Below are 14527 nucleotides of genomic sequence, written 5' to 3'. Positions count from 1 at the left end.
ACTGTCAGGTCTTGTATCTTCAGCAAGCCGGAAAGTGAGACCTGAACCAGGTGATATTTTGGTTAAAGCCCATGATGTTGTTGGGAAGGCTGGGGCATTGGATGGTTTCTCATGATCTATGCTTGTTATGAAGAGGTGACATTCTTGTTGAGAAGAATTATGTGATCATTAGTGGCTGAAAAAAAGACAAAGGGTAATCACTTGGACAATTACATCCACTTGCAGCTCTACCTGGAGCTGCAGCACACTCATTTGGTGCATAAAGCAGTGAAAACCAGCACCTGTACTGTACAAGGAAAGATTGTTCTAAAGAAGGAGCATAAGCTGAAGAAGAAATAAAAACTTTAACTGTTCTGAACAGTAGGAAGAGTTATTGCCATGTGCTGGCTCAGACCACTAAGGCCACAATCCTGCATTTAACTGAACAGAAATTTTCATGTGAATAGTGTTGTATCTATGTGTAAGTATTTGGAAAAAGAGGCTACAGTTTATAAAGTGGTCATGGCCATTGAGGGGAAAAGGTCTTTTTGTGCTCCCTGAATTAATACTGTCTAAGCTCTGTTTTCCCTTCAGACGACCAACACAAGACATTAGCTTAATGTTCTGTTCAAAGTATGTAAAATTAAAGCAGTCACAGTAGAATATGAGAAATCTTTGAGGTTCTTTGAGGTTTGTTTTAGTCTACAGTGTGGTAGTGTGCAATACAAGCCTGTATTTTTATTTACTGTTTTTTCTTAGGTTTTTAACCTTTTCCAGCACAAGAGCCTTGGACTGCAAGTAAATCTTCGTGTGACTAAGCTTATCCTCCTTCATGAGACTCCAGTAAGTATATATTATCTTTGTCTTAACCTGTAGAGAGTAATGCCACTTAGCTTGTTTCTTCACGAAGGCTTGCAATATTCACCAACTTTAATGGCTGATGAATTTTCTCAGTTAGCTTTTCCATAGTATTTAATTATTCACACAGCCCCAGTAAAGATTAAGCTTCTTCTACTTTATGTGCTGCACATACTGAGATTTTTCTGTGCTTGCAGTTGGAAGTCAAGCAAACACAATTTCCTTGTGGAAAACAGATAGTTCTTAAGGAAGTCTGCTTGTGCTCTGCTCCTTGTGCAGTCATTTAGCTCAATACAAAAATAATCTCCTTTAAACCCAGTGGACAGTAGAAGGAGTACTTGTGTTCTTTGTCAGGCAATCTCTAGACGAGCAAAAGGTGCCATGGTATAGCACCGTTCTTTCATTACACCTTTCAGGCATAATCTCAAATCCTGTTCTTTCTTTCTTTCTGAAGAAAGACAAGTTGGTTGATATCTTGATTAATAGTTTCTATTAACCTTTGGTTTGTATATCACCTTCCAGGACATTGTCAACTTGATTTCTTCTTGTTTCTACAAAATAGTATGGAAATCCTTTCATATTTTAGTCAGTTCATAAGAAAGAGGAATTCCCTTATGCATGTTTCTAATTTTAAAATACTATATTTTTCCAGTGAGTAAGAAAGTATTTCTTTCTTCAGTGTCCTCTCAGCAAGTGGAGAAGTCTCATGTCATGTTCAAATTCTGGATCGTCACATCATTAATCTTTTCTTCACTATGGATAGTAAAAAAATCAGCAAATTAATGAGACAAGAGTTCAGGTGAACAGATCCACTGTATGCCTCTCTGTGCGCTGTCTTCACCTGTATCTTTAACAGGAGAAAACAGATGGTCCCTGCTGCTGAAATTCAAGTCATTCTGCCATGAATACATTATGCTGTAAAAGGGAGAATATTGTTGTTAACTCAGTCAAAAAATGTTCTTAATTCTGTTTACAGAATCATAATTTTAATAAAGTTAATTGATTTTTATTTCTAGGCAGATATGTATATTGGACATCACGGGGAAAAAATGCTGGAAAGCTTTTGCAAATGGCAACATGAAGAATTCGGCAAGAAGAATGATATACACTTAGAAATGTCAACAAGCTGGGGAGAAGACATGTCTTCAGTTGATGCAGCCATACTGATCACAAGGTAAAATACTGAAAGATGAGCATTAAAAAAAAGTCAGTGGCATAATAGGAACATAGATCAAAGGAACTGGTCGATGACCAATACAGTTAGGATTTAGTTTTGCAAGTGAGGTAGACTGCAACTTGAGGCTTCTTTCCAAAACTCAAAGAAGGTGGTAAAGTGGTGGTAAAGATGGTTCAGAAAGCAGTAGTTCCCAGGTGGTAAACATGTGAAATGACGAACAAGACGCTCTCTTGTTTCTTCTTTGGCTATATAGCTAAGGCCATAGGTTGGATGCCTCTCTCCATGGGCCTTCGCTTAAAAGAGGCTGCATGCACAGACCCATAAATACTTTCATTCAAAACAAAAGCATATTTAGACGATTCAGAGCTGGATCAGCATGACACTAGGCACATTTTACTGGGTTATGCTTCCTTCTAACAGATCTAGAACTGTTAGGTTTCATTGTGTGCTGAAGGTACACCATGTGTGCCGTATGTGCTCCGCAGCTACAGGGATGTGATCCCAGATCTGCAGTTCCTTATAACTCTTACAAGAGTTGAGCGGCTTGAGCTTATAAGAGTTATAAGTCTTGAGTGGCTGAGGGAACTGGGGTTGTTCAGTCTGCAGAAGAGGAGGCTGAGGGGAGACCTTATCGCTCTCTACAACTACCTGAAAGGGGGTTGTGGTGAGGTGTGTGTTGGTCTCTTCTCCCAAGTAACGAGCAATAGGACGAGAGGAAATGGCCTCAAATTGTGCCAGGGAGGCTTAGACTAGATATTAGGAAACAATTCTTTACGGTGAGAGTGGTCAAGCATTGGAACAGGCTGCCCAGGGAGGTGGTGGGGTCACCATCATTGGAAATGTTCAAAAAGCGTGTAGATGTGGCACTTGGGGACATGCTTTAGTGGGCATGGTGGTGTTGGGTTGATGGTTGGACTTGATGATCTTAAAGGTCTTTTCCAGCCTTAATGATTCTGTGATTCTTAACTATCAGGCATTTCACACTTTCAGATGGAAATAGGCCTCCAGTTCACCTCTTTCCTGCCAAGCCAATGCTGTCATGGTTTAGGCTGTAAGAGGTGCATAGGGGCACGTGTCTTGATGTTCAGACTGCGTACAGCCATTATCCAAAGAAAAGGACAGAATGATGGTTCAACGGGTCTATGATGGGCATAGTCCCATTTTTGAGATGGACCTTGCACTGGATGACCTTCAGGGTTCCCTTCCAAAGAAAATTCCTGTGATGTAGAATTGAATGGAATTCCTGGGTTTTAGAATTTAATTCAGCATTCATCCTTTGTCCCGTGATAATTTTGGTAGACAGCTCTGGCTTGAAACTTCAACTTGGATCATTTTTCGGATAGTAATTTTTGGAGACCAAGAAGACGTAAATGGTTTTATCTCAAAAATACATAATAATGTGCATAGCAAAAATTAATTTCAAGATGTATTTAAAAAATAATTCCAGAAAAATTGGAAAACCATTATGCTGTCCCATGTTAGTTGGTGACATGGTATCCTAAAACCATGTGCAGTCTTTAAACTTATGTGTAGCCTTATATAATTTATTCAGGGCAGCCTGACTAGGAACTATATGCATTTTTTAAAAATTAGTTTACATTCGGATTACTCCAGTATCTGTAATGTGTTTTCAGTTTTCCTAAGCAGAAAAATGCTTCCCTAAATGTCCCTGTTTTGGAGAGCCGGTCATATACTGGAAGCAGGAAATGAAGTCCAAATTGTTTGTGGTGACAGTTTTGTTGCTACTTTTGCTCTTTAACCCCTTACCTTGTCTTACAAAAGCCTGCACACATCTCTTCTTACCCTGTGGCATCCTCCTCTATTTGTTGTGTTTGTCTGTTTCATGGGTTCTTGCGACTCGAGGAGGCAGATTAGTTTTTGTTACACATTTATACATTAGCTAAGCAGTAAGTCCTTCACACAGGCTCCTCTGAACTACTGTGGAAGACATGAGAAATAATGTTCTCTGTAAGAAATTTCCATTAACTCATCAGAAAACATACTTGGGATGGCAAGCTGGAAAGACATTTTTCAGATGAAGACCCAAGACTGATTTTAATAGCAGTTAGTGTGTCCGTGGGGGAGGAGTCTAGATGGAGAAGGAAAGGTGTGAGTAGTAGGAAAGAGTGAACTTGGGCCAAGGCATAAAGGATGGCCAAGTATCATATACATGGCATTGGGTTGATGAGCAGAGCTCAAGGGGAACAGACCTTCTTGCATCTAGTTGTGCTTCGTGACTGCCCAAGGATAATCAAGCGATTACCTTGGTTACTGCTTGGTTGCTAGAAACGTGGGGTTGTGGAGTGTCCTTTCGCCTATCCCCTGGCTCTCTTATTTGAGACAGCAGAAACAGCAGTATCTGCAGCAGCAGCAGCAGCAGCTTGAGGGAGCATCAAATCCTTCAAGCCTGCATCTGGGGCACTGCCAGGAAAGCAAGTCTTGGGCTGTGTTCTTCAGCTGGTGAGGTGTATCTCACAATTAGTAAGATACTATGAAATAAAGCATGTAACACCTCTTTCCTCTCACTTTTCCATCTTCACCTTAACCATCCTTTATGGGAAGAGACAGAAGAGTTCTGAACTGATGCAAGTGAGGTGTTAGTTAAGCAGTAGGGAGGCAGTGGTCTGGAGATGTCTTTAGCAGCCAGTGTGTTTGGCCAGAGAGTGTTTTGAATTTCATGCAGCACTGCTAAATGGTAAAAAAGCTTTTGGAAAGTTTGATCATACGTTAAGACGTGCTTTGTAATAATGATATTTTGATTTGCATGGCCTACAATTTTTACCTGTCAGTTTTAATATGTTTTTTGTAGTAAATCTGTGGTCAGTGTTAAGGAAACTGAAGTAGAGAGCAGGGAAGTGATTGGTTGGATGTTGGATAGTAAGTCAGTGCTGGAGCCAGAAATTAAAGACGTGTTCTTCTGACATTTTTATTTTTTCTCTGGTATTATTCTGTGGACTATACTGCCTCCCATCTCAGAGCTGCTTTAGCTGCTAATAAATCATACCAGTGCGGTTTGCTGACTGTGGGAATGTTTTGCCAATCCAGGCTGCCTCTGCACATCATCAGGTTTATGGTATAGCTAACCCCATGTGTGGCTCCACTTTGTGGGTTTTGTTAATTCAGAGTCTCATTCTGTTTTGCAAACACAGAACAAGCTCCTTTGTTACAACTTCCAAACAGCTTTGGACAGCAGACCTGCATTATTGAGAGAAATAATTTTGTTTAGACACCACCTGCTTGGTATTTTTCAAGTAAAAATGGAAAGTTTTTGTTATCTAACACATTCTGTGGCAGCCTTCCTAAAACTTACCACACCTTCATGTCTTGCATGATAATAGAACAGCAAGAGTGCTTTGAAAAAGCTTTCCTGTGCTTTCACATGCCAGTTGTGTCTAGTAACCAAAAGAGTTAGAAATGAAGTATTGAGTATTCTGCAGAGCTAATTTTTAATGCCTGTCTACAAAAAGTGTGATGTGTATGTAACAGAGACTGTTATTCAACGGTCAAAGAGCCATCATAGCCTTTTCATGAAAAAGGTACTTTTCAAGACGTAGTTTTGCATTTGTTACATGCTGCAGAACGCAAAACCATCTTCTCCCCAGAGCTTTCTCTGCTGCCCAGGTAGGCTGTAATGATACATGAGTCTACTACCAATTTGTTCTTTTCACTTTACTGTAGTCCTATTTCAGCCTGTAAGTTTTTGTTTAGTTTCCCTTTAAATTGGCTTATTCTGACAAAGTAATATCCTGTTTAAAATGCGGTGCCATAAAATAAAAGGAAGACAGAAAGAAAAAGTTTGAGTAATATATCTAGAAAAGATCCCCAGGGAGGCCGGGCATAAGGAGAATGTGAGCATTAAGACAGAAATTGTTCTAAGGACTCGCTTGATAAAACTCTCTGATTCACAGTTATAAGTTGGCACTTTAGAGATATACGTATCAGGAAGTAATTTTCTCTGAGGAAAAATATACCACAGCACATCAACATCCTCCTTGCCTTTTAAGTTACAGAGTGCAAGTGCACAGCCCCTATTTTGATGGCCACTGAGATGATATTACCACTTGCTATCTGCATAGGTTGTCCGACCTGAATGACGTAACTGAAAGGCAGGAAAAGGCCCATGCCATCCACAGTTGCTCTATGATGATATTTAAGTTCTTATATTGTCCCCATTGCGAAAAAGATAATGAAAGCTTTGAAGTGAATTTTTAAAAAAAAGGAAGGATACAAGAATGAGGCAGAATCCACCTTCACTTAAAAGTTATGCATCATGCTGCTTTTCCAGTGCATAGGTCAATCTGTGTCTATGTCACAATGTTTTTTTAGAAAAACACGTAAATATGAAAATAATTTTTTAAAAATCAGGTTCTGTATTCTCCTTCTCAGAATTTCTATTTTCACATGTGCTTGTGTCTTGGTTTAGCCCACCTCCGGACCAAACGCAAACACTTGCTCTATCTCCTGAAAATCCCCTCTCAGCCGAGAAAGGGAAATCAGGAAAAAAGGAAACTCATGGGTTCAAATGGGTTGAAATAGAAACAAATCTAATAAAACAATAAAACTGATATCAATACTAAAGTAATATAAAGTACGCAGAGCTATACTCAGCCCAGAGAGTGGTTGCAAGCTGGGCGCTCCCAGCAGCGAACACTTTGGCGGACACTGCAAGCAATGCAGCTCCGCCGCAGGGAGAGCCGGCCTCGGGAGCAGAGCGATGGGTGAGACCCTCCAGGGATGGCAGCCACTGCGGGAAAGAGAGATTCCCCGCAGATTCCCCGGCTTATAGCAAGCGTGACGTTTATGGTATGGAAGACTTGTGTTGGCCAGCCTGGGTCAGCTGTCTTGGCTTCTGTTCCGCTCAGCTTTAGCACCTGGCTATCTCAAGACGGCTAGAGGCCTTGATCTCTATGCTAATTCCACTAATTTTAAGTCATCCACCTGCTCTGTGTTTTTGTTTTGGTTTTTTCTTCTCTAAGTTTAAGGTGTTTGAGTCTGTGCAGTGGTAATGCTTGTAATAATACAGGTGAGAAATGTCTGCATGAATTTACCGGTTCCCATTAGGTTGTTCTTTCAAGCTTTACTACTCAGGCTATGTATGTTCCATTCACTTACACAGATCTGTAAGTGGACCTAAACTGAATTTTAAGTCTCTGATCATCTAGTGCAAGTCCCTAACATTAAATTCGGTCAGTTATTTTTACATTTTATTTTTCTGGTAGAAAAGCTAGACAGTCCTGAAGCAAACATTTAAAAGAAAGGAAGATTAACTGTTTTTCTGAAGTAGACCATTGCCACAGTTACTTTGCTTTCAGAATGGACAGTTGTGTCTTATTTCTGATTTTTGTTACTTCAACTTTCAACCATGGATGTCTTTGTACCCTTTGCTGTGAAAGAGCTGTTAGAAAGCTCCTCCGTGTGTAAATGCTTACAGGCTGTGCTCAAGTCACAACTCATCTTTTCTCTTAGATTAACTTAGAGGGGTTTTCAAGCCTCTTTCGCAGATGTATAGTCATTCTCTTAGCTCTTTCCAGACTTTTTCCTATTTTCCAAATTGTTTTTTGAAGCCTAAGTGCCAAAATTGGATGCAGTGGTATGTGAACGGTTGTACTGGTGCCACACCTGATATTTTCCTGCATCTTTAGCCAGGGATGCTGCTCACTCCTACTGCGTGTTTTCAAACACTCATTTCTTTTTTTTGTTGTTTTCATGCTGTTGCCATATCTGATCAAGTTTGGGGATCCAATTTTGACTAGATTATAATAAAAGTTACTGAGGTGAGACACCTTTAAAAACTGATTTGTCTTCATTCCTATTTGTATTCTACCAGAACTCATTTAATTTTCAGACTTTACCAGTAGTGCTCTCTTATTTTCTTACAGATCATTGTTTAATGCTAACTTTGACTCTAGATTCTGTTGGACTCCACTCAAAAACACCTTCCTTGGCTTCCTAACATTTCTATATCTGTTTCGAGATGTTAGCTACGTATTCGATTCAGTTATTAGTTCATGTATCACACTTTTGACCTGTTTTTTTTTTCTTTTGGCTGAAACATGAACTTTAGAAGAAAGACTTTGTATTATCCTTTTTTATCTCAGTTCAACTTTACAGAGGCTAAGTGATCTGTTAACTATTTAAAATATTTAAATACAGTATTTCCTGATTTCCTAAAATACACAGTCCAGTGCATACCGGTGCATTTGAAGTTTACCCTCAAAATACTAAACGTTTTCTGAAGTGGCATCTACAGTAGTAACATTGTCCATTTGTTTAAATTCCCAACTGAATAGTAAATGTGTGGTTAATAGTAAATCCTGTGGTTCATTAACTCCAAAATTGATTTTAATTTTTTTTTAAAGGACATTTATTAGTTAGTATGTCTCTGCTTAATTCCTATGTGGACATTGCAGAATGTCCTGTTATATGAAGAGACAAGAATATCTGCAGTGTTGTCATTATTTACTTAGCATGATGCAAATGAAGGCATTTGCAATGTGATGATAATGTTATTTGCTATGGAGGTCATTAATTGCAACTATTCTATATAAAAGCCTTATGATTTGAGAAAACTTCTTGCTTGGGCAATAGACCTCAAATACATCTTCAAAAGTTGTAAGTCCTAGAATCTGTGACAACAGCAGGAGTTAGACTGCAGTTTCAAGCCTACACTACTTTTTTCAAAATTATGAACATCAGAGAAGTTAAGAAATTGAAAGTAGGGTGAAGGCTAGAATACAGTTTTGGTAGACTGGTAAAATCCATTATCTGTCCTCTTCTGTTTCTTCTTTTCTCTAATCTAGTGTATAGAAGGAAACAATAAACCGGCTTGGGCAAGAGATAGGTCTTTTGATTAGTATGCCTGAAACAAGTGTTAAATTTGTCTAAAAGGACAAATTGATACAAACTGTTCATAAAACTTAAATCTGGATTCTTCTTTAGTCTTACTCTCCTGTTCTTGATGTCTTCTGTTGTACATCCCATCTACACGTCAGGATTTATTTTAACAAAGAGAATGTAATGAGATACTTTATATTTGGAAATCGGATAGTTAGTCTTTGTTTGCTGTGAAGGCCCTTCATAATGCATTATGAAGTCAATTAAAAATTCACTAACTAAATGTAATTTTCTGAAACAATGGATTAGTAGTTACCCATTCTTGCTTAGAATTCTTTTCTAGGGTTAGCCAACTCCTTCAAACTTGGAAATCAGTCCTAAATCTCATGAAAGCTCCTCTTTTCTCTCACTTGAATAAGAACCTGTTTTCCATTCTACGTGCATGGAAAGTAATCATTTAGAGTAACAGAAGCTGTATCCTGGATACTGGTTAGAAGGTGACTTTAGTGTGCATTAACCAGTTTCTTGCTTTCAGAGTTAGACTCAGTTACTAACTTGCACCACAAAAGATTCTATATGCATTAATGGTAATGCTAATATCTTTGCCCTATTTTGCTAAGAGAAGGGAGGTAATGAACAAAGGCAAATAATCTCAGTGGCTTTCTTGAGGGCTCTGTACTGTGTTTTATTGCTCTATTTTATACCTCCTCTCACTTGGAAGAGTCTGTATCCTCTCTTCTGTTTTGTGTAGTTTCATTATAGCAATTCCATACATATATAAAGTGTAGAGGCGTGTCTATATATATGTGTGTGTATGTTATATACACACAGCAACACAGTTATAATATGATGGAATAATTAAGTTACTGTGTAGGAATTAGAGAATGATCTCTGTAAGAGTCATTGGTAGGTCTAGCTAGAGCTGTAAGTATTTACTAAGGAGGCTAGTCTCAAATGTATGTAATGCATTCATATTCTTGGACATTAAAGGAGGTATTGCATTCTGTCAATGTAAATCAGGACCTAAGAATGGTTTATTGCACTTCCCTCTTGCCAAATCATAGCAGTACCGTTTAGCCCAAGTCCCGTAATGAAACTCTGGATGCATAGCATAACCATAGTCAGAGTCAGCCAAGAAAAAAAACAAAACAAAAGCAGCTCAGTAACTGTATGAGAACAAAGCTATTACATAAGCAGAAACCTCTTGGATATTGGCAGTTTTAAAATGTCAGATGGTATTCTTGCACATTTGACGGTATGCGCTCTTCTTTTTTTTACTTGTTGTTGCATCAGTTGATATTTATGGTAGTTGTATGAGTGTGCATGGAAGACAATCTATGTCCTTAGATTGTCTTTACACATGTTCTTTTGCTTCACCACAAGACCCATATTTCTAATAGTTCTGTCATGTTGCTTAACAAGACAATAAGTCTCTTGTGTCACATAGCACAAAACAAAGAATTGTGTTACAACCCAGTGGATTAGTGCAATTTGTTGCAGGTTTGAAAAAATAAAAGACCTTCCTTCTGTGTCTGATTATAGTTTCTTGTTCACCACCGTTAGCTCAATTTCCAAGGTTCTTCTAAGTGGATTGCCAGAGTTTCTTTATTTTATTTGCAAGATTTGTTTCTAGCACTGTTGTTTTGCTTTCTATTCTGTAATTAACTAGCAGTAGTGACTGGAGAATCAAAAGCTCTATAACCCCACATCTCTGGCTGTGTGGCCTTTAACAAGTGTCAGAAATTTGCCAGCCTCTTGAGATTGCTTTTAGGTCTAAATCAGTCTGTGGGAAACAAACAAACAAACAAATAAAAAGTCTTGGAGTAGTTACATTTGTAAAAATGATCAGTACCACTAAGTCTACCCTCTCATGTCAAGCACCAAAGAATTCCTGCATTTTGTTCCTGGAAAATGAATGTTCATGTAAGTGTGTATCTTTATCTGTATCAATCTATTTGTATATCTATGTAGCTTCATAGAGAGAATATAAAAATGAAATATCTCTGGCTCATATGGTCCCTCTCTAAAAATAGAGACCATTACTCTGTGGTACAGCTAAAGAACAGAAACTTTTTCATTTGAGTACATGTCAGAATGAAGTTCAGGTAACTAAATTATGTTTTGCTTAGATGCTACATGTGTGTGGGGGGGTTGTTATTTTTTCCCCATTGGTTTCCTTCAACCCTCCCAAGTTCATGCATAGCTCAGCAGCCCTATTCTTTACTTAAAAAATTAGCATGAGCTATAAACACTCCAGTAAAAAACAGATTTTCCTTTGCTTTTCTGATACCTTTGTTATGTGTCCCTGAGAACAGGTAAAATAGGTGTGAAATTAAAATGAATCCAAAGCAGGTCTTTTTTTAACACAGAGATGAAATATTTATTCCCCGTCATGCAATTGAGCAGTCATTTATAGAGCTATGGCTGGACTGAAGTCTGTGTTGGTGATAGGATAGGCTTCTCCCAGCAAGTCAATTTGTAAGTTTTCCACTATTAGACTGGGATGCCCTAGCAGAAATGCTTCTGATGAATGTATTCCTATTAGTCATTTTAATCCCTGACTTTTTAGTTCAAAAACTTTCTAACTCTATCTCTGATCTAAATGCTGGGTTACAATGCTGCTTTTGGACCTGATATTAAGCACTGAAGATATTTTAACTTCAAATGAAAGACTAACTTTAGACATGTTCAGTTTCAAAATACTTACATGGGATAAAAATCATAAATTAGGTACAATGCAATTTAAATATATGGTACATGTTTTTCTACCTGACTACTCCTAAATCTGTTCTGAGAATAAAATGAAGTTTAAGTGTTCTGGGTAATCTTGTCCTTGCTTCCCCATGCTCTTTGTTGAGATAATGGTGTTCTGTCCTTACTCATTGAGCCATACAAAATATCTGTAAATAGGTCACACAGTTGTTACCAGTCTGACAGCTTGGCTTGCTTAACGTTTTTCTTTTCCCCCCCAATTCTAGGAAGGATTTCTGTGTACATAAAGACGAACCATGTGATACTGTTGGTAAGTAAATAAACATAAGGGACTGTGTGCATAAACCATTTCATAAAATAAGTGTTACACAAAGATATATATGTGACGCTAAAAGATGAGAAACAGCATTGGTGATGGATAGCTGTAACTAGCTAAAATGCAAAATACATCTCAAATGCCAATAATACTTAATTAGATCTGTATATGCTTCTAGCAAAATAATATGTTTAAGGACAATATCTCCATCTCATTCATAGAGCAAACTTTAAAAACTTTTCTTTTTAATATCACTGCCAGTTTAATGCCAAATTGTTCTAATATTCTTAATTCAGAATATGAAGTTAAACAAATGTGTTTACGATTCTTTTTTATGCAGTGGATTTATCTTTGGTGAGACTATGTCTATGGTGTTCAAAAAGTTTCCGTAAGAGCATAATTTGACATAGTAGAGTAATACAGTGTTTATGAACTATGTAACTTCTGAAGTGGACAGGATGTGAAATATTGCGCAAAGCATCTTCTGACACCTTCGGTTAAAGTGAGGGCTAGCTGCACTGAGTTTTTCTACCAACAGTTGTTACTTTACTTAACACCCTTTTGGGAACACAGTTTTTATGTGTAATGGTCTTGTGGAAAAGGTAGCAGAACATAGCAATTGTTCTGTTCAGTCGTAATTCTGGGTAAAAACGTGCCATGACACTAAATGAAGGATGTCATGGCACGTTTCTACCCTAGAATTTCATTTGCCGAATGGAAATCTTGAACAGTTCTATATGTAAATACAAGTATTCAGAACTGAAATTGTTGCAGTAGGATTAGGATGATAGTAATGGACTATTGACTATTGTCATGCTTGTGCTCCCTCTTAGGTAGAGAAGCAGTAGATTTTTTTTTCCTGTTTCATTTCAGTGGCAAAGGTTTGAGGAGAATTCTTATGTAAACTTTATTACCTCACTACTTGTTAGTCTTTTTTCTTTACTGCTGTTTCATCCTGAGTCTATGTGAGCCCATCTGTGAGGTAGATATCAATAAAGAATCCTTCTAAATGAAGAATGGAAAGTTTCTCACAACATTTAGTGGTTAAGAATTCAGTGTTTTTCAACTAATTGGAATCTTGGTCTTAGGTGAATTTTGTATGAGTGTTTGGAGCTCAGAGGCATTTATTTTTGTCTTGTAAGTGGAAAAATTTCCTTCCAGCTGAAAGAGGAAGCAATGTGACAAGAAGTCTTCAGCATCTCATGCTGATCTAAGATGAAGATCAAATCTGGAGTACTTCCAGTATACCTGAATCAGTATAGGCTGCTGTCTGGATTTCACAGATGAGATGAATGTATTCAAGGATTTTCCCTGAAAAATATTTCCTCTTTGGTTGAACCCTGGAGGTAATAGAATGACTATTTATCTCTGAATTTGTCCATGGAATTTTGTAAATGACATAAAATTGATCTGACTCTAGTACAGTCACTCACATTTCTATGATGAAGAGCTTGGATGAAGCTAGAAAGTGAGGCAGTGCTTTAATCATAAGTGCACAGGAAGTAAAGAATTTTCAGTCTTAATATAGTGATAAGCAAAGTGAAGTAGAAACCTTGGCTGTCTATTTTGGCGTTTTGTGGAATGGTTGTTGCGAACTTTCCCACTCTGGGTATTGTTTAGAGTTTTCTTCAGGCATTGAAATATAATTCATATGTGTAATTCTTTCCATATAGCTACAATTGTGCAGCAAAAGCTAAGACCTTTCTTTTCCTGTTGTTTCTTCAGTTATTATATGAATTTAATTTAGTTTTCCAGATGAAGATAGCATCCTTACATAAATTCAGTGTATCATTTCTTCCATGCCCATTTACAGTACTGTGGGTCCATGCTCACTCTTAAAAAGATAATGTCTTTCTGAAGATCTTGTCCACCATCATGTATGAGCTGATCTATGGAGGAGTGTTCAGAAATTAGGGAGAACATGGTGCATTTCTCTTGAAGAGAATTTTTAAATTGTGTTATGGGCATGGATGTATTACGTCAATATTTTTAGGATTGCAGGTTTATATGCAAAATTATTGAAAGTACATGTAGGTAGACAGTGGTTTCATTTTGGCATCTTTTACTTTTGATTTCCCTAGGAAAACCCAAACACTGATTTGTAGTCTTAGATTAGATCATGAGTAAAAGTTCACTGGAAGTTAAGAGCATCTTATGCAATGTGTTTATAGGCAAGAGGAGACAGCACATTCCAAGGATGTTTAACATGCTGTAAATTATAGAATTTGCCGACGAAAGTAGATGAGAAATGCTAATGTAGCAACTGTACAATTCCCGGCTGTCCAGAGCTTGCCTCTCCTTCACGCAAAAATCCACAAAGAATACACCACAATACAGACTTTTGTCTACCATAAAGAGTGGAATAAGGCAATTCTCTGTGAAATGTCAACATAACTGTACATGTACGTGAGGCAGCCAAGGTGATCTTTGTAGCACATTACACAACCCAGAAATGAAAGTCATGAGAAAGGACGGACCTCATTATTGGAAAGGGTTGTCATGTTGTATCATAGTTCTTCCCAGTGATGGACACTAAACAGACAAATACTGCATTTATTGTTTATTCATTAAATGCCAAGACTCACAGTTTTCAGACTGGACGTAAGTACCCACTTAAGGCAGATGGAGTAAGCATCGGTATTCTGTTATAT

At 37.8% G+C, this 14527-nt stretch overlaps 1 protein-coding gene across 1 annotated transcript in view; it reads left to right on the top strand.

Annotated features, from left to right (window-relative positions):
- ADAMTS19 (ADAM metallopeptidase with thrombospondin type 1 motif 19) overlaps nt 1-14527 on the top strand; it is a gene marked incomplete at both ends in the record, with an annotated part of 147900 nt that overhangs the window by 40409 nt on the left and 92964 nt on the right. The window contains 3 exons of the mRNA XM_082013266.1: nt 739-822; nt 1854-2011; nt 11827-11870. Of these exons, the coding sequence (XP_081869392.1) occupies nt 739-822; nt 1854-2011; nt 11827-11870 (286 nt within the window). The remainder of the gene's footprint in view (nt 1-738; nt 823-1853; nt 2012-11826; nt 11871-14527) is intronic.

Source organism: Phaethon aethereus (assembly GCF_964289735.1).
Source record: "Phaethon aethereus genome assembly, chromosome: Z".
In the NCBI taxonomy this organism is placed as follows: domain Eukaryota; kingdom Metazoa; phylum Chordata; class Aves; order Phaethontiformes; family Phaethontidae; genus Phaethon; species Phaethon aethereus.
This window is presented reverse-complemented; position numbering and strand designations above follow the sequence as displayed.